This window comes from Populus alba, chromosome 2 (assembly GCF_005239225.2).
Source record: "Populus alba chromosome 2, ASM523922v2, whole genome shotgun sequence".
NCBI lineage: Eukaryota > Viridiplantae > Streptophyta > Magnoliopsida > Malpighiales > Salicaceae > Populus > Populus alba.
Genome location: NC_133285.1, coordinates 16,197,145 through 16,216,588, shown reverse-complemented (window position 1 = coordinate 16,216,588; position 19,444 = coordinate 16,197,145). Strand labels below are relative to the sequence as shown.

At 33.9% G+C, this 19,444-nt stretch overlaps 3 protein-coding genes across 3 annotated transcripts; all 3 read left to right on the top strand.

Annotated features, from left to right (window-relative positions):
• The first annotated feature begins 420 nt into the window (after window positions 1–420).
• On the top strand, window positions 421–6,861 carry LOC118043900 (tRNA(His) guanylyltransferase 1). The gene is made up of 13 exons (XM_035052014.2): window positions 421–638; window positions 713–844; window positions 921–965; window positions 1,043–1,212; window positions 1,368–1,453; window positions 1,697–1,804; window positions 2,172–2,428; window positions 2,979–3,110; window positions 3,209–3,253; window positions 4,079–4,248; window positions 4,466–4,551; window positions 4,707–4,808; window positions 6,383–6,861. Exons 1-13 carry the CDS (start codon window positions 535–537, stop codon window positions 6,503–6,505), a joined length of 1,560 nt encoding a protein of 519 aa, XP_034907905.1. The 5' UTR covers window positions 421–534; the 3' UTR covers window positions 6,506–6,861.
• Window positions 6,862–10,053: 3,192 nt separating this feature from the next.
• On the top strand, window positions 10,054–11,459 carry LOC118043868 (CRIB domain-containing protein RIC4). Its single transcript, XM_035051970.2, has 3 exons — window positions 10,054–10,315; window positions 10,401–10,541; window positions 10,983–11,459. The coding sequence occupies exons 1-3, from the start codon at window positions 10,129–10,131 to the stop codon at window positions 11,240–11,242; spliced, it is 588 nt and encodes a 195-aa protein (XP_034907861.1). The 5' UTR covers window positions 10,054–10,128; the 3' UTR covers window positions 11,243–11,459.
• Window positions 11,460–13,114: 1,655 nt separating this feature from the next.
• LOC118044012 (eukaryotic translation initiation factor 3 subunit H) lies at window positions 13,115–19,214 on the top strand. Its single transcript, XM_035052155.2, has 12 exons — window positions 13,115–13,249; window positions 13,330–13,409; window positions 13,478–13,594; window positions 13,677–13,780; window positions 15,062–15,128; window positions 16,603–16,736; window positions 16,824–16,872; window positions 17,006–17,077; window positions 17,159–17,260; window positions 17,327–17,394; window positions 17,964–18,116; window positions 18,963–19,214. The coding sequence occupies exons 1-12, from the start codon at window positions 13,231–13,233 to the stop codon at window positions 19,018–19,020; spliced, it is 1,023 nt and encodes a 340-aa protein (XP_034908046.1). The 5' UTR covers window positions 13,115–13,230; the 3' UTR covers window positions 19,021–19,214.
• Window positions 19,215–19,444: the final 230 nt, after the last annotated feature.

The following is a 19,444-nucleotide window of genomic DNA, read 5'->3' as shown; positions in this document are numbered from 1 at the left end:
CCTATTACTAAAGGATGTTATTTTTTCTTGGAAGGGCAAAAACATCATTATATTATTCTAGTGAGCAGTATAAATGGGTTTTGGTGAACAAATATTTTCAAAGGGAGTTTAGCTTTTATTAATTGAATTATCTTTTGGATTTATAAATAAATAAAGATTTTTTTTAAAATAAAACGAGATTAATATCAGTTGAGTTAAATTTATTATATTATGTTTTTATTATTCTTTTCTATTTTCATTTTACCACGAGCTTTAATTAATTCAAATTTATTTTTTCAAAACTCATTTTTATTTTATCTTTGTTATATTTAAATTCTATTAATCAATCTTTCACACCATTAAAGAACTAGAATGGAGGGGTGCGTATGAACAAGCATAAAGAAGTATAGGGACTCTCCTGCCTTGTTATGAAGTATAGGGACCAAACGTCCAACCTAGAGGTACCAGGTCTGTAGTTTACCCGAACCCATTGCAGGCAGCCTCGCAGCACTATTCCCCAGTAGCACAACAAACCCCTCCCAGCCCCAGGTATTGATGGCAAACAGCAAATACGAGTATGTCAAGTCTTTCGAGGATGAAGACGAGATCATGTTCCCTAATCTCATCGTTGTCCGAATTGAAGATCGCCATTTTCAAAGGTAAAACAGAACAGAACCCCATTTACAGTTCTTGGGAACATTACTTATTAGTAGTACTTTGAATCTTGCTGTAGATTCAGTGAAGTTCACGAATTCGAGAAGCCAAACGACGAGAAAGCTTTGAAATTGATGAGCTTATGTGCTACTTTGGTTTTACAAGAATACCCTGATATTGTCTTCTCTTTTGGCTTCAGTGATGAATATAGGTGGTGCTCTTCTTCATTCCTTTTTTTTTCAATTAATCCTTTTCTTCTTTTTTGCTAATATATTGTTGGGGTGCAGTTTTGTTTTCAAGCAGACGACTAAGTTCTACCAGAGACGAGCCAGGTTCTTTAATGTTTTATTATATGTTTTTCTTTATATTTATTGTTGTTGAGGTATTTATTTATCAACTGTGTGTGCAGCAAAGTGGTTTCCATCATCGTGTCTTTCTTCACTTCCGTGTATGTCACAAAATGGAAAGAATTCTTCCCTGAGAAAGAATTGAAATACCCTCCTTCATTTCATGCCAGGCCGATTGTCTGTGCATCCCTAGAGGTTCTACAAGAATATCTTGCGTGGAGACAACAGCATTGTAAGTATCGACACGAGATACGATGCAAATGCTCGTAGTTTGCTGCAGCTTGTAGATGCCAATTTTTTGAATTTGTGGAAACTTTTGAGAAGCAGAAGGGCTAAGTGTTTGAGGTCCATGGATTATAAAATAGCATGTGTTTCTTGGTTTTGCAGGCCATATTACCAACCAGTATAACACTTGTCTTTGGGAGCTTGTTAAAAGTGGCAAGACTGAAAAGGAAGCGCTTGAAATTTTGAAGGTGCTTATTTCTTCTTCCCCTTCTGGAATCTGTATTTGTGTTGGCATTCATGTGTGTATATTTTCTTTGTTTTGTGAAAACTCTTATATTCAATTGTAAATATATTAAAATTGAGCTGTTCCATCCTGTTTTCCATGTATGTTTGTTCTATTTCTCTCTGTACAAATTTCATTTTTTGTTTTGTAAATTGTGCACTTTTTTGTGCTTTTGTGCCTTCACTTGTATTCCTACGTGTTTTTACAGGGTACTCAGAAACAAGAGCGAAATGAGCTTCTCTTTCAACATTTTGGTATCAACTACAGAACTCTTCCTCAGATGTTTCGTCAGGGTACTTGTGTTCTCAGGACAGAGGTTATTCCCATTCTATTTTATCATAGTTATCTTCCCAGTTCTGGTAATTCTAGGATATATGTTGAAGAATACATGCAAATTTTTGTGCTTCTTCAGTACAATTTGAAACAGTTGGTTTCATAAACTATGAATTTAATATATTGCTAGTCTCTGCTAAATTTGTAAATGCCTTTGGACTATTGTAATCTGTTGTGCTCCTTACGTTACCCTGATTATAAATTGAAGTTTTAAAGTTAATACTTTTGTTGGGAGCAATTTTTCATTTACAATAAGTGTATACTTCCTCTCTCACTTACAATGGTTATCATGATGGATCCATAGAGAGTATACTCTCAAATTAAATAATCCCACCTTTTGCTGGTTGCAGGTAGAAGATATTGTGAAGTACAGTGAGAATGGAACTCCTATTAAAAGAATGAGGAGGGATACAACAACAGTCCATTCAAAGAATATTGCTGGGAGAAGTTTTTGGAATGAGCACCAAAGTCTTCTTAAAGAGCTGGGTGGTTTTACTAAGGATGTTGGCAAAATTAACTCAGATTACATTAGGTCTTTCCTTTTTGAAAGCAAATTGATGGCATCCACTTGGATTGTCATTAGAATTGATGGATGCCATTTTCACAGGTAAAGTGACTGTGTGCTTGGTAATATTGTTACCACTTTTTCCATCTAACAATTTCTTTTTATCTGAATGAACAATGAGTCTCAGTTTTTTATACATGACTGCTCCTGTGTTTTTGTATTGTTTTTTTGGAATTCAAAGAATGTCTTCCTGTATACAATTATATGTAATTAGAAGTCGAGAATCCCTTGATTAGGTATATATGATGGATTATTTTAGGTATTGACAGTCTAAGACTTGACAAAACTCAGAAGTATCCTTTAACCTTGCCCTGGATTCTCTCCTTTTTTTCCCATGGTTGTGCCTCTTAAATATCTAATTTAACATATTATCTCTGTGGATTTGGATGACTGAAAACTTGTGAGATCACCATGAAATTAACAGAAAAATCTTTACAATAGTGGTATGATTGCTATTCTAATCAGCAGGAATTGACTTTTAACTTCAATTACATGTTGTTATCAAGTCTCTGATGCATGAAACTTTGTTTGTTGTCTACACTGCTGTGATGCCGCAATGGAATTAAGAGTTAAGTTATATTGTTTATGGTAGATTTTCTGAAGTTCATGACTTTGAGAAGCCAAATGATGAGCAAGCTCTGAACCTTATGAATTCATGTGCAGTGGCTGTTCTACAAGAATTTCCAGATGTTGTTTTTTCTTATGGTGTCAGTGATGAGTACAGGTAATGAGTTTGTTTTCATTTGTTTTTTTTCTTTTTTTGATATCTTAACACTGTGCTTGTATCTGTTTATGTGATAATATCTTGTGTACATCTTCCAGCTTTGTGTTGAAGAAGGATTCCCAGTTTTGCCAAAGGAAAGCAAGGTACACTTTAGGCATTTTCTAAGCTGACATTCAAGTAGGATTGGAGGAAAAGCAGAACTGTGTCTCAGTTGTTAAACATAGTGCACCTCTCAGGATTTTATATTTTGTTTGCTGAGGTGCCCATGTTCCTGAAAAGATCCTACTAATCATCAAAATATGTTGATTTCAATGCTTGTACTGCAGTGGTCTAATTGTGGTCTAGCAATATGAATAGCCAATGAAATTTAGATGGAATCTCCTTTATGGGAAGGTCTGTGTCCTTACCAAATTTGTGCTTGTCATTCTTCTCCATTTTCACCCAACTGTCTGCTGCACTCATAGACTCAAGGAAAAAGCTCTCATTGGCAAGCATGCTTGTGGCTGATGTGCCCCAATATTTTTCATTGACTCCTGGTAAAAGATTAATGTGGACAAGGACTTCTAAATAAGGCCCCCGTATGTTAGAATGGATCAAATAAAAAATAATTGAATCTTCCTATTGACAAAAGTTGTTTTTTATAGAGCTTTTTCAGCAGAATATTGTTTTTATGACTTGTGATTGAGAGATTCAAAATCATTTTGGTATTTTAAGGAAGCTATAGAAGTTGTTGGTTTCACTCCTACTTAATTGACTCTGGGAAGAAGTGGTTCTCTAGTGAATCTTTCTAATGTCAGTCTCTTTTCATCTGAAATGGGGCAGTCAGGCTTAGAAATTATTCTGGCTAAATGTGTCATTTCAGTCCATTTATCCTTTATACTGCTTGCAAACAATTAGTTTGCTACTGGTTTTCTTGAATTTTTTGTACTGATATATCAATGGAATTCATTCAAAAAAATCACATGCAGCAACATCATGTCTATTATGGTATCATTCTTCACCTCAATGTATGTGATGAATTGGAAAGCATTCTTCCCCCAGAAAGAGTTGAAATATTGTCCGGCTTTTGATGGAAGGGCTGTATGCTATCCATCAACGGAGATTCTACGAGATTACCTGGCATGGAGACAAGTTGATTGTGAGTAGTCTTAACTGATTTTACTGCTTTGCTTAAGTGTTTCTAAAATTCTATGGCTTTTGAATCTATATAAGCACACTGATGCTGGTTTTACCAACACTGCATTGAGGCTTGAGTTTCATGTTGGCTGACACTTGAATTTGCTATTGTAACATGCTTATAAAACCCGGTGTTGATGGTTACCATCTTCTCAATTCTCCGGGTTTGCACTTTGCAGGCCACATCAACAACCAGTACAATACTTGTTTCTGGATGCTTGTTAAGTCTGGAAAAAGCAAAAGTGAAGCTCAACGTACTTTGAAGGTGCTATTCTCCACCCTCTTTCTCGGTGCTGCTTTTAAATATACTCATTGTATTTGCTTTTCTATACTTGTAAATAGTAACTTAGGAGTTGAGATTCATGATGTGATTTTGATGTTCCTCTCATAATTATGTTTCCCAATTCTTTTATTATGCAGGGAACTCAAGCACAAGAGAAAAAAGAATTGCTTGCTTGGTTTGGTATTGATGACTACAATGCATTACCAGTCATGTTTCGGCAGGGTTCTTCTGTTTTCCGGGTACATATCTTTTGTTCTTCCACAGAAATTCCCAGTACAGCATTTCTGAACATTAGCTATCCAAAAAAAAAAAAAAACACTACATGACATGAATATCTCTTGCATGATTGGGAAGCATTTAGGAGCAGAAAAATACTGGTTGATTATGCCAGTTGCATGAATTTCTTGTTTCAGTCTGGCCTTGAAGAGTAATTGATGGGGATCCTCATGATTATTTTTTAGGACGAATTTAGAAAAAAAATTATGCTTTGACTTCAATATTATAGTTTCCTTATGTTTCCTATTTTTATCAGGACTTATTTTATTCGTGTCTATTAATAAGCATCATTAGCAGACATTCAACTTTATCATATTATTATTGACTAAAATAAAAACTTTGTTTTCTCCAAGATTAAATGTGTCTCTCTTATTTTGGTCCCTTCAAGATCGAGTATGTCTCTCTTGGTTTGGTGATCTTATTCTTTGGTTCAACATCAGTAGCCTTTGTCCAAGTAAGGGCGTTTGGCATTGCGGTAGAAAAGCGTTTTTCAAAAAATTTGAATTTTTTTTTTTGCTTTAAATTAATACGTTGTTGATGTTTTCAAATCATTTTGATGTGTTGATTTAAAAAATGATTTTTAAAAAATAAAAAAAAATTATTGACATGCTTTTCTGAGTGAAAAACATTTTAAAAAGCAATAGCAACCACACTCCCAAACACGCTCGCCCCTTAAGAAGCACCAGCCCACATTTCCAGCCAGATCCTTGTTGCCATCAAATGCTACCATTTCACCACCGTGAAATGACATGGCAGAATAACTGTACTTTCATATTTTCATCCCTATCTCTGGTTAAATATCCTTTAAACTGTTGATTTTGGGATTGGGGCATGGGATGAAAGCTAACTGATTGGGTGAACAATGAGGTTCGCTTTATGCATGGAAGCATATTAAATCATGATATGAGGTTTAACTTAAATGTGGATCGCACAACATCATTTGTTTACTCCACCTTCCAACATGCACAGAATCATATTCTGCAGCCCATTGCTTTGAGTATAGTGATTGTATTTATATATCAGTGTGTTCTTATATGTGTTCAGCCTTCCTGCAGTTTATTTAGTAGTATTCTGGTTATGCTTTTTTTTTTGGGTGTGTGTGTGCATGAACTTGTGTGAGAGTGAGTTTGTGGGAAGCTGAGAAGGTTTAAATATTGGTGACAAACATTCCGTAACAGTTAAAGAATGAACTCTACTTTCCAAATGTTTTAAATTTTTCTTGTATTCAAAATTTAACCACTATATTTTTTAAAAGATTGTGGTGTTTTAGTCCTTTACTTGTATGAATGATGAGGATGATTCATTACAACTCTTGGAGTGACAGCCGTAAGACACCAAAGGATAAAATGTTTTTGATGAGTGTGGTCATGGATGGACCTTCATTGGACCTCATGGTTTCTTTTTAGGAGATTTAATGGAAGAAGATTGAACTGTTTCCAACCACATTTCAAGCTTAGGAAAACATGAATATTAATCATTATTCCTCTTTGTACTCATATCCGACTAGTTCTGAATTCGAGATTTGTTTTGTATGCAGGATGGCATGGCCCCGAATGAAAACAGAGCAGCCAGTAAAAACCGTTGTTACAAAGTAATTGTAGAACATTGTAATATAATTGAGCAGAGCTTTTGGGAAGAACACCCAGGCATCCTTGGATAGGAGCATTAGACACCGAGTGATAACGAACTCCGTATTTGTGCGACTTTGAAAGCTCCAGAATTCATTATTCATGTCTTCATGAACTTGCTGTCCATGTATCAGCAGTAGGTTCTGGAAATCTTACCTTGCTGACTTGAAATATTATTATTTTGTGTCCACAGCAATGAGATAGAGGACTCAGGTAAAGTTAGAAGTGATCTGCGAAGCTGCCTGTGGAAATTTTCAGTTTCGTTACCCATACACGAGTTTTCTAAGAGCATAATTTTGCTGATAATGTTATAAGTTCTACGTAAATCAAGATCTACAATATGAGTTACATGCACCCTTGAAATGATTTTGTTTGTGTATCCCTTTCACTTTCTGTCTTTTTTTGACTGCCCTGTCTTTTTGTTTTGCCCCCTGCTTTTCTTTAGGAAATTCACTATAAGATGCAGGCAGCCACAGCACATTAGTTTGTACAGATAGGGGCTTGAGCCCAAATCTTTTTCAATGTAAAAAAAAAGGAAAAAGAAAATGCTTAGACAATAAAAGCATTTCTGAAAAAACCGAGATTTGGGTACTTGACTCTAAGTTAAGCTAATTTAAATAATAAGAATAAAAAATGTAATGACAATAAATAAATTAACAAAAAAAAAATTGACAATGTAAAAAAACTATAAAAGTTATTGAAAGCAGATTGAATAATATCATGTTTAATTATAAAACAATCCATAGTTAAAAAAGAGAGACAAAAAAATTAAAAAAAAAAATAATGAAAAAAATTTGATACAACTCAAGTTAACTTCTTAATCTTATTATTTTGAACACAAAATTAGAATAATCACAAAACAAGTTAATTATTAATAAATCAAATATTAAAAAAAAATTAAAAAACTTAAAGTAAAACGCTTCAAACGACAGGCTAAAGGATGGAATTTAGGCATACAATGACTTATAACTTCTCACGTGCCAATTTTTTTTTTAAAAAAAATTAATATTCATGATTGTTGAAAGGCCAAATCACCCCTTAACTTATTAATTACTAAAAAACTAATATAAAAATACAAAAATCTTCTAGATTCAATCCTGATAAGTTTTGCTTTTAAAAATAATATAGCCTTTATTTATGTTTCAAAAATATAAAAATACTAATAGTTTCAAATTAACCTATTTTTCTTACAAGAGTAATAAATGTGAATACAAAAAAAAAAAAAAAAAAATCTAATTACCCCCATATCAACCTTTTAAAAAACTTGTTTTTAAAGCTAATATAATCTATATCTTCTTTATTTAAAAAATAAAAAGACTCAGCAATCGGAAAGGATCAAATTACTCTCAATACTAAGCTTATTGTTTCTTTTTCTTTGGTTCGAGTTAGGCAAGTTAAGAGGGTTTCCTATTCAGAAAACCTATTACTTATCCGTCCATGCCAATAGATCGCCCGGGCTCTCGATTCGCAGCTCTACATTTCATGAAAGTGAAATGAGAAAGGCTGTAGTGCCGTACACCCGCGGCGGCGGCGGCGGCGGCGGAGATCACTTGAATATTCTTAAAACATGGTTTAAAATTCAGATCTCAAGTTAAATCATAGTTTTGCAATCGTCATTATCATACTGGCCATAACTGGTAAATGGGGTTTGGATTTTGACCACCATTGACATGCATCTGCCAGTGGATGTTGTCACCTGCAATCCGAAAGAATCCATCATTCTGAGCAGAGACGAGCTTTTAAAATTATTTTTTTAGCATCAAATTAATTTTTTTTTAGAAATTTCTGGATGATTTTAATAGTTCAAGGATTAAAAATTTTAAAAATAAAATATAGATCATCAATGCCACTCACATGGGTTACATTTCAGAGTTTTGTAAGCATTAGCCCAGCACATACACAAGATAACAAATTATCTACTGTTGATGAGGCTGAAAATCTGTTTAATGTTCTTCCTAACTCTTTTTAAGAAATACGTTATGTGTTTGGTTGCTATATTTTCTATTCTTAAAAGTCTGTTTTTATTATAGGACAATAATTTAATACAACCTAAAGATTAATTAAGAACTTACTAGATTCGGTTTTTTTTTTTTTTTTTTTAATAATTGTTTTAGGTTTCAGTGATAACATTTTTGGCTGAAACAAAAGAGACAATGGCAAGTAGCTAGACAGCCACGATGCACTGAGTCATGGGTAGTGAAGCATTTTCAATTACAAAGAAGAAAAATGGATTGAAGGATGGTTAAAAGGAAAGAAAAGGGTTGGAAAATGGGAAATTCTGAGTTGCTTTCTGTCTTTCTCTTAAGAAATGTTTGAGATATTAAAGAACTATCTCAACTTAATAGCTTAACTTGTTATGTGAGGTTTTAAAATATAATTTATATTATTCTTTAATACACCTCCTCAAGTGAAAGTCTTTTAGGCTTGAAACTTGCACATGCTCATATTATCTTGTACATAATTTTTATCAAATAAATGAGATAGTGAGATTCAAACTCATGACTGTTTGGTCATTAAGGTTCTGATACCATGTCAAAGAACCATCTCAACCTAATAGTTTAAGCTGTTAGGTGAGGTCCCAAAATATAATTTATATTATTATCTAACATGAGAATAGTAACGATTGATTTTTAAAATATTTTTTTATTAAAAATACATTAAAAAATAATATTTTTTATTTTTTAAAAAACTTAAATAATTAAAATTTACTTTTAAAACATAAAAATAAAGCCGTAAATGTAACTCTCGTTCTCTCCAGGAAACAAAGAAACACTCGAGCCACTGCTTGAATTCTCTATGTAGAACGTCGCTTGGGATTCACTCTATCTATGAATCAAATTCAAAGTTAGTCTACATCACCGAGGAGTTCATGTTAAGAAAAATCAAGAAAAAGAAGGAAAGAAAATATCAGGAGAGTGAAATCTTGCTAGAAATGTTGGTGGCTTGATCTGCAAGAGAGGCAAGTCAGAGATGAGCCCACCTCTAAGAGAATAATCAAAATCAATCAAGAGAATATATAACGACAAAAATGTTGGTTTGTGGGACTCTTTCTAATGCACAAATTTGAAGTGTGTTTGTGTATAATATTGTATATAGGTCGGGTTGCCTAGTTTAACTAGCCACCCACTGCAACACATTTATTCAACCAAATTATTGTTGATCATGGAGACCTAGAGACTCAAATTTTGATTTAAATAATATTTTTAGCCATACTGAATCTGATATTAACTCGATGAAATTTAGTTGATTCGATCAAGTTTTTAGTGATAGATTAAATCTCTTTAAGTCAGTACCAAATAATTTTTTAAATAAAATGACATTATTTTAATAAAAACAAATTATTTATATTAATTCAATCATTTATGTTAACTCAATGTATCAATAACTCATAAATTGATCTAAAAATCGAGTCATTTCTCGGGTTAATTCCTTGTGGAATATGACAACTATGCTGCAACCCCCTCCATAGAGTCTAATACTAGGCTCACTCTCACACATGCGCACAGCACCAAAGTTGGGTGGATCTTAACATATTCCATACACAAATCATTCTAGCTTGTAAGACAACCTACAGCGACCCAATATAATATAACAACTTGATATATTTTTCATGGCAATTCTTTATTTCCGCATCTAATCCTGGCACAGCTCTTGAATGCATGCATGCCCCTTTCAGATTTCGTGTTTGATTTTGTTATGTAAATCGAAGATGAGAGATCGTAAGGAAAGATTTGTAGTTCTTCCCTTCTCCATCGGATGTGCTTCTCAGTCTAGTGTCGCGGTGGCCACCGCTGAACCCTGCAAGAAACCAAAACATGAGACCAAATCCTCACATGCAACAAGTAATCTCGCCTCCGCCTCCCTCCTCCTCCCTCTCCGTTAAAAGTCTTCTCTTAACAATTTCTTTTTTCTTTTCTTTGACTCTAGGAAGACGGGAAGGGGAAGAAAGCTCTTGTCAAGAAAAGACGAATAGTAATACATTCAGTTCCCTGGCTCTTCCAAAGCCTAACATCTCCAGTGGCATGCACAAACTCGTTAGGGGCTTTAAAAGCCTGTCCCACATATTTGGTAAGTGATTGCTTCTTCTTCTTCTTCTTCTTCTTCTTCTTCCTGTCCTGTCCAAATAATGCAGTAGATTAACACAGTAGCATATATACAGATTAATGGTCATACATATGTTAGAAATTGAAACTGAGTTTTTTGAGCAAGAACCAACTTTAACCTTCGACCAAAACCTTCCGCAGTGTCTTTACTCTGCTTTGCTCTTCTCTCTCTACTTCTTCTTTTTTGTCTTCGACCAACATCAAATTGACTTAATTTAGTAAAATAGTCAAATCCCAGGTCTTAACTAATGCTGTGTAACATGCGTTTTGGTTAATCACTAAGGTGTTCATGTCATCCTGGTTAATTATCTCAGCTTTTTTCTAAGTTTCTTAGCATTAATTCTCTTAATTAGGTGAAATGTCTTCCTCACGTTTCTACCCCACCTTTGGTTCATGCATGATGCAGTGTACAAAGAAGATGATGGCGACAGAATGGAAAGAGAGATGGAGATCGGATATCCGACTGATGTGAAGCATTTAACACACATTGGATTGGATGGTTCCACTTCTACAACGACAGCGACAAATCCTATAAAGGGCTGGGAAAGTCTGAAACCTCCAGAAATAATTTCATTTCCTTCTATTTCTTTAGGGCACTTAGAGCTTGCTATGGCTGCACAGGCTCATGGACCTCTTGTTGAGGTCGATCATTCCAGGCTCTCCTGAATTATGGGAATTCTTCAACTTCCGTGCCCTCATCGTGTTTCTTTAGCACCTGATGAATGGGAGATGAAGACGACGGATCCATGTTTTTGATGGATGGAGGCCCTCCCAGCTGGTTGCTTGATGTGATCATGATGATATGTGTATAGAACTTGACAATGTTTTTTCGGATGGAGATTGTGTTGGGAAATTATTATTATGATTATTGTTATTCTGTAAATTTGTAAATCTTTGCTAAATGAAAAACTATTGGCATAAAATTTGACCACATACTTAAAGTTTTAAAGAATTGAATATAAAAAAAATACATGCAACAGAACAATTATTCAATTAAATAATTATTGAATTGAAAAACATTATCTTAATAAAAATTGATGAGAATTATTGAAGATAATAAAAAAAGAAATGAGGAACTTAAACGCTATTGCCAAGAATTGAATCTTTTATCCTCAAAGCATAATTTCCTGTCACTTGGTGGGTCCAAATGTAATTATCTTGCATGAATTCAACAACACCGCATTGAAAAAGGTGATTTTCTTTTTAAGGTAATGGAATGAGCTCACTTTTTTTATTCAAAAGAACACCTCCTTGAGTTTTTTTCAACACTAATTCTAGCTTGCCAACTAAGGAAAATCCCATATTTGCAGGCTAACATAAGTTGATTTGTCATTGTAAAAAAATTAAAAATAAAAAGATTTTAACCTCTTTACTTATGTTTTTATTCTAATCTTCTGTGTAAATATTTACTATACTTTGGTAATTTGGGTTGTAAAATTAGGATAAATACTAAAGAATAATATAAATTATATTTTTAAAACTTTAACTGCTAGTTTAAACTTTTGGGTTGAGATGATTTTTGTTATGGTATGAAAGCTTTAATGATTAAGTTGTTACGAGTTCGAATCTTATTATTATCATTTATTTGATCAAAAAAATTAAGCACGAGGTAACGTGGATCTGTACAAGTTTCAAGTTCAAAGAAGGTGTGTTAAATAATAATATAAATTATATTTTAAAACCTTACCTAACAGTTTAAACTTTTGAGTTGAGATAATTTTTTGATAAAATATAAAATATTTTTGATGAATAAATAAGGATAAATTACAATAACAGCGAGAATTATTTTTGCTATTACTTCTCCTTGAATTTTTAATGTTTAATAGTTTTTTCTTTAAAAAAAAACCAGTAATGTGTGTGTATGCATTAAAAAAACTGTTCTATGAGTAAAATGTTTGATCTTCGTCTCAGTTATTAGGATAACACTTTGATTTTTTTTTTTCTTTCCAGCTTGCAAATATAAATTTTGGGATTTTAGAAGAATTTTTTTTCAATGTTTTCAATTCAAGTGGGTGCTTTATTTTCAATTACATAAATCCTATTAGTTTGATAATGTGAATTCATATAAATTATAGGGGTGAGCATGGTTTAAATAGTTTGTTTTGGATAAAAAAATAATAACTAAACGAATCTCAATTGGTTTTATATTTTTAAAAATAAAATAAGTAAAACTTAATTTACAAGACTTTTAGTTGGAATATTTTTAATAGTATTTAATTTAATAAATCTTCTATTTTTTTTTTAATTTTGGTTTCTAAACCGAAATAAACTAATTTTTTTTTAAAAAAAATTTAATTAAAATTATCCAAAAAATTCATACGCTATTTCATTTTATTAATTTTGATTTAATTTTTATGAATATACCAAAAATTCGATTAATTTACCCATCCTTAATAAATTCTATTGGGATGTAATAATGGATAAAAAGAAGAAGAAAAAATACAAAAAGAGAATAATAAAAAACACAAATCATCCAAGCCCACGAAGTCTTAAGCCCAGACCAACAACATCACTCCGTAAGCCCATAGGAAAACTACTCTTAAAAGCAAGGGTTTTTTTCCCTCTTGCCAGGTAGAAGAGGCAAAGGGGAAGAACAGAGAAGCAAAAACAACCGCTTCATTCTTTCCTTCCTTCATCAATTCACCGGCGACTCCATGGCTAATCTTACCCCCAGTTTGTTCTCTTTCTCACTCTTTTCTATGTATCTTCATGGAAGGTTACGATCTGTAGTTAATCTTTTCGTTTTGGTGCAGCAATGGCACGATCTTTCCTTCAGGTTGCAGCCACGGAGGAGGTTGCTCCTCCTCTCCGTGTTGTTCAGATCGAAGGACTGGTACTTTATCATTTTCTTATAATTTAACGGCAACAACAACTATTTAAATTAATAAAATTAGTTTACAGGTTGTTTTGAAGATAATCAAACACTGCAAGGAGTTTTCGCCGTCTTTAGTGACTGGGCAGCTCCTAGGGTTGGATGTTGGTAGCGTTCTTGAAATTACCAACTGCTTTCCTTTTCCGGTATGCTGATTGTTTCAATTTTGAGAAAAAGTTTGGTTGGTTTCGCTGCCGAATTAGTTATTGTTATTGTTATGTAATGAAGATTAGGGAGGAGGATGAGGAGATTGAAGCAGATGGTGCTAATTACCAGCTTGAAATGATGAGGTGCTTGAGAGAGGTCAATGTTGACAATAATACCGTTGGATGGTCAGTTTCTTAATGATTTTTCATTCTTCCTTGAAGGTGCCATGCATTTTATTGATTTCTTCTACATTGTTAATGCGAATTTTGAGATAGAAATACCTGATTGGATTACAGCTGATAATTTATTTGATAGCTTCCCCTTTATGATATTTCAATTTATCATCTCATGTTAGAATTTTTTCTTTTTAGAATCAAAGGATTTGGAATAATACCATCATTTGTTCTAAATCAATTATGTTTACTGTTATGGCCTTTAGGCTCATTAGTTATACATTGAAGGACCCTTCTTTCTTTTGAAGTTTATGATTTTTAATGCTAACTTGGTCATTAGTTATGTGGTCCATGGACCATAAGGTTGGGCTTGTTGCGGTTAGATTCTACAACAAAATTTGAGATGGAGTCGCATCAAACAATTGACATGGGAATGAAATCTCAAATGCTTGTTTTTTGTGTGATTGTTTCGGATAGCACCAACACTTTTGTTGTGATCAAGAAAAAACATGGTCTACTGATGTTTGTTGCTAATGAGGTTCTCAAGCTATCACTAGGGAAAAATATTAGTGTTTCAATCCAAATAAACAAATCTCATTGCAGCGGATTTGCAACAACCTTTTGAATTGAAATATACTCTTACAATTTCTTATTTTTTGGAGAATTTGTGTTGAATTTTCACTTTTCATGGTCTACGAATATGTTTGTGGGATCTTCTTGTTCTTTTCCTTAGAACATGGACCATATCCATCATGCAATGCAGTGAATGAATTTAACTGGTTCACTGGACTGTTAAAGACCATTAAATTATTTGGGAAGGATTAGTTTTTGGCCTGATTATTGCAAGTCTGTATTTCTTTTTCATTTTCAATATATGGCAGTTTGAAAAAGAAAAAACAACGATTTTCTGTCTTGAGTGCAAATTCTAGGAAGTATGGATTTTCCCAAGTAAATTATCTTTTATCAGGAGCATTTATTTGTAAATTTTTACCTTGAGACTCATTTTTAAATGGTTTGTATGTGTATGGTGTTACCTCAATGTGTCTATTGCTATCAATAATAGGATACACACAAACATGTGTGTATCCCTTCTTTAAATGTGTCTAACTTCCATTATGAGAGGCTGCGACATGGACCTTTGCCCACTTTATACCATGAGTTCATTGCTTTCATCGATCTTTTTCTACAACATAACTAGTCTCCTTCAAAATAAATATGTACATGTGCTTCTGCTTGCGCATATCAAGTTTGCTGGTGCAATCTGTGATCCATTATTCTCTTCTCAATTTTCAGGTACCAGTCAATGTTGTTCGGTTGTTTCCAAACAGTGGAATTGATTGAGACATTTATGAATTACCAGGTACTGGGGTTTCCTCATTGTTTTCTTTTTTGACATGGCATACTCACAATTTGAGTGATGTATTCATCATAATTCATTTTCCCTGCTCTTATTATTGTTGTCTGTGAAGTTGAAAGTGTGGGAATATGAAAGAAGCAAATGAAAATAGATAGTTAGCACTGAAATATGAGAGATGCAAGTGACTATTTAACTGTTAAGTGGTTCCATTACTGATTATTTGGTTTTTTAATACTGGAGAGGTAAATATTTTGTCTGCTAGAATAGTTTTTGGCCTTTTCCTTATTAAAAGTTAGTAATCCTGAAACAGAAACTAGTATCGTCTGTGCTGTTTTCTTGAAATTACAGTCATACTTGAAAGTGAACCATGACTTAGTAGGAAGGTCAGCTTGAGTGTAGATGAATTGATAATGGAATGCTTTTAATTGGTGTACATCCATTGACATTGTAATTTGATCATATTGAGTGCGAGAACAATCCTTTCACCTTCTTTTAAGGATTGCTGGTTGATGATTTACATATTAATGGTATAAAGGAAAACTAACATTATTTGCAATGCTTGAAAGATGGTTAAGACATTTGATGGTTTAAGACAGCCCTTCAAATTGCAATTTTAAGGGTTATTCTACAAATATGATGCAGGATCTTTAACTACAGCACCTAAATACGGAGATTTTCAGATTATAGCTGATGTGGTGGATTAGGAAATTAAGGAATAGGTTATAGGAGAGGATTGGGATATGTTCAATGGTATAGTGAATAGGTAAAGGGTAAAGGATATGGGGTTTATAAATGCAAATGGAGATAGATTTCTGCTAACATGTTACCAGTAGGGTTTCTTGGAATCACACCTAGAAGATGAAAACGTTAGCATCACATCTATGGTTCTTAGGAGTCACCCAGGTATATTTGAAACTCCCATTCATTCATTCATTCTCTAAAAGTGTATGCTTACTAACATGTATATGGAGCAAGTAAGAAGGTGCCATGAGGAGGTGCTTGTTAGGTGGAGCCAGCTGACCATTCACAAGAGTGAGCAGCTGACTGCTCAATTTTTACAAAATTATAAAATTAACCTGTGAAAGACAATCACAGAACTCTTGCAGGTAGTTTAGACCTCAGAATCTTACAATATTACAATACCAGCTTAGCAATATAATCTTCTTTGGGCTAGTTCTTGTTGGGGGTCAAGCAAAATGGTCATGCTTACCTTAAAGATCACATAAAGATATATGAATTCTAATTGTTTCAGTTTCTGCATCAGTTTATTTACCCCAAAAAGAAAATAAAAGCATTTGCATATGTTTCATTTTATTTTTTACGGTTTTGAACACAAACTTAGTATCCAGTTTCAGGAAGTTGGTTTTGAATATATATGAATTCATTAACGAATTTGGTTGCCAGCACTTGGTACTGCAGCTTGCTACTGGCTTTCCATACTCAATTGTTTCATTACTCAAACTTTTCATGAATGCAGGAAAATATTAAGCGGTGTGTTTGTATAATTTATGATCCTTCAAGAGCTAATCAAGGCGCATTGGCTCTCAAGGCTTTGAAGCTTTCTGATTCTTTCATGGATCTGTACCGCAACAACAATTTTACTGGAGAGAAGTAAGAACTTTTCCTGAGGTGAAGTTGGGGAACTGGATTTAAACTATTTAACGCAATCTTATCTTGATGTCTCTTTTGCTTCCATAGATTGAGGGAGAAAAACTTGTCATGGGTGGATATTTTTGAGGAAATTCCTGTAAGATTTTGAAGTTTTTTTTTTACTGCAAGATAAATAAAATATTGCTGACTTTTCATTAAATTGTAAAAAATGTAGCATGAAGAAAGGGTACCTGTTTCCATATGGGTAACATTTTTCTTTCTGTTCTCAGATCAAAGTTTCAAATTCTGCACTTATCAGTGCCTTCATGACTGAGCTAGAAGCTGATACACCAGTGACTCAGGTACAATTTTAGTATTTTGAGCAACTATTGGAACCCAAGCTTCATGTTTGTAATTTGTCTTACAGTTGTTTCTTATGCCAGTGTGATTATGACCGCCTGCAATTATCAACCAGTCCATATTTGGAAAGAAATGTAGAATTTCTGATTGAATGCATGGATGATTTGTCAGGCGAGCAGCAGAAGGTTGGTTTTCTTGTTATCCATTATTACTGAATAATATGTTAGCCTAACATTATAATGCCTTTGCAGTTCCAATATCACTATCGGAACCTTTCACGCCAGCAAGCGCAGCAGCAAGCATGGCTTCAAAAGAGAAGGTAAAGTGTTGATTTAGTTGTTCACTGCTCTCTTTTTGTTTGGATGGATGGTACTGTGTTTTGGGTTGCATAGTTGGGAATTCTACTGATGCTTGGGCTGCATTCTGGTTCTGTAGAAGTACTAACTGTCATAGAGTTTATGTTCATATGCCCCTGAAACATATTAGAGTGTCTTGTTTTTTATGTATAAGTTGTGGATATGGAACATATCTGTCTTGGGTTTTGACATTTGCGCACGCTCAAAGACACCAAGAGGACATGGGAAAGATAGAGGTTGGCTATTTGAAAGGCTTGGGGTTTCTAAAGTTAGGATATAAGCTCCTTGTAACTCTGGACCACTGGATTAACAACATTTATCCACTGACAAATCTACATCAAAAAGACTAAAGAAGAAAGGCTAACAAAAAGAAACAGAAGCTGTGCGAGAAAAATCTGTCAGATTTTAGAGCTGTGTTGTCATTTTGAATTAAAGTTCTCAACGCAAATGTGCCTGTTTTTCCATTATTTTTTCTTGTTACTATTTTATATGCTCATGGAGGCATCTTTATTGGATTCATTCTGGTCTGCAGGTCAGAGAACATGACACGCAAAGCTGCAGGAGAAGAGCCCTTGCCTGAGGAGGATCCTTCAAATGCCATCTTCAAACCAATCCCTGAACCATCACGTTTGGGTAGTTTCCTGATAACCAATCAAATGGCAAATTATTGCAACCAAATCAACGGGTATGTTACTGATCTAAAAGACTGGCTGATATCATATCCTGTTGTAATGCCTCCCCTGCTAGAAAGCTGACTATCATCAATTTCATTGATGAGTTCATTGGCTTCTATTTCTGTGTCCACCGTCCATTGCCTTGGGAAATTCTGATATGTGATGGTCTGGCTGTTGTCTGAGATATTCTGTGCTTTCTGTATTTGCTTTTTAGATTCGTAACACCTGCTTGTTAGAATTGCCACCTTTTTTAGGCGAAATGCTCAAATGCTCAAATGTTAACTTTTCTGACAGCATGAAATTTGGACATGTTGAAGTGCCCCAGTTGCACTTCAGTCCCCAGCATCAAAATTGTCTCGCTCCGTGTTATTTCATCTTCTGCAATTTGACTTTTCCAAATCCCTATCCATCTAGATTGCTCATTTAATTGCAGTCTTGACTTTTTCCTCCTAATTGATTATGCCTCTGATGATCACATAGAAAACTTTAAAAAATGAGAGAAGATGTTTGGATTTCTGTTGTTGGATATAGCCTCTGAAGAAGTACGTGTTTTTGTAAATAATTCTTCAAGCTGAGCTCCTTGTTTGTTGTCCTATGGCGGATTAATACCACTTAGCCATTGAGCCTGGAGGAACTGTAATAGAAGAGATGTTTTTGTCTTTCTTTATGACAAATTTACGTATTTATATCAGAATACAAATTTGCATAATCTAGAAGGGGTAATTAGTTTGTAACTTTTATTGTTGATGCTCTGGGTCTGGGAGTTAAATTTTTTCTCTCTTAGGTGACACTTATCCACTACCTCAAATCATTGATGATTATAGTCTCATTGTAGCTGTGTATCATATAACATGCAGGGTTTCTGGACAGAGCTTCAGCCGATTATACTTGATGAAGGCTTTGCATAAAGATTGATGCTATGTGAGGTTTGAATGGCCTGTCATCCCTCATTTCAGAATTATTTATTGTTTGTAGCCTTTGTTAACAGCGAGGTATGACGCCATTTTGGATGAAAAATGAAAACAATTTTGGGCAAAGAACATTTGATGCGTAAAAACAGTATCTTAATTTTGAAATGATTATAGAATGTTACTTAGCATTGTTTAAAACCGATTCCATGGTAGAATTCCAGGTCTGATTTGCTGCAGGGTTGTCTCATCGGGCCAAACTTCGGGAGCAGACACTTGAAAATTTTGAGTAAGAACAGTGACAAATGAAGTTCGAGTAATAACCGAGGTATAGAATTTCGAATGCTCCCAGATATCAAGACAGTGAAAAATGAGCCCTTAAAATTACCCAAAACATCCAAATGGTCTTTTCTTTAATTTCCCAGTCATGC

Bases quoted from the DNA above. Each gene is read 5' to 3' on its own strand.
- LOC118043900 (XM_035052014.2), top strand. From the start codon at position 535: ATGGCAAACAGCAAATACGAGTATGTCAAGTCTTTCGAGGATGAAGAC. The intron at 639-712 runs GTAAAACAGAAC...ATCTTGCTGTAG, and splicing joins GAAGATCGCCATTTTCAAAG to ATTCAGTGAAGTTCACGAAT. The intron at 1,805-2,171 runs GTTATTCCCATT...TGCTGGTTGCAG, and splicing joins CTTGTGTTCTCAGGACAGAG to GTAGAAGATATTGTGAAGTA.
- LOC118043868 (XM_035051970.2), top strand. From the start codon at position 10,129: ATGCATGCATGCCCCTTTCAGATTTCGTGTTTGATTTTGTTATGTAAA. The intron at 10,316-10,400 runs GTAATCTCGCCT...CTTTGACTCTAG, and splicing joins CAAATCCTCACATGCAACAA to GAAGACGGGAAGGGGAAGAA. The intron at 10,542-10,982 runs GTAAGTGATTGC...TGCATGATGCAG, and splicing joins AAGCCTGTCCCACATATTTG to TGTACAAAGAAGATGATGGC.
- LOC118044012 (XM_035052155.2), top strand. The intron at 13,595-13,676 runs GTATGCTGATTG...TATGTAATGAAG, and splicing joins CCAACTGCTTTCCTTTTCCG to ATTAGGGAGGAGGATGAGGA. The intron at 17,078-17,158 runs GTACAATTTTAG...TTCTTATGCCAG, and splicing joins CTGATACACCAGTGACTCAG to TGTGATTATGACCGCCTGCA.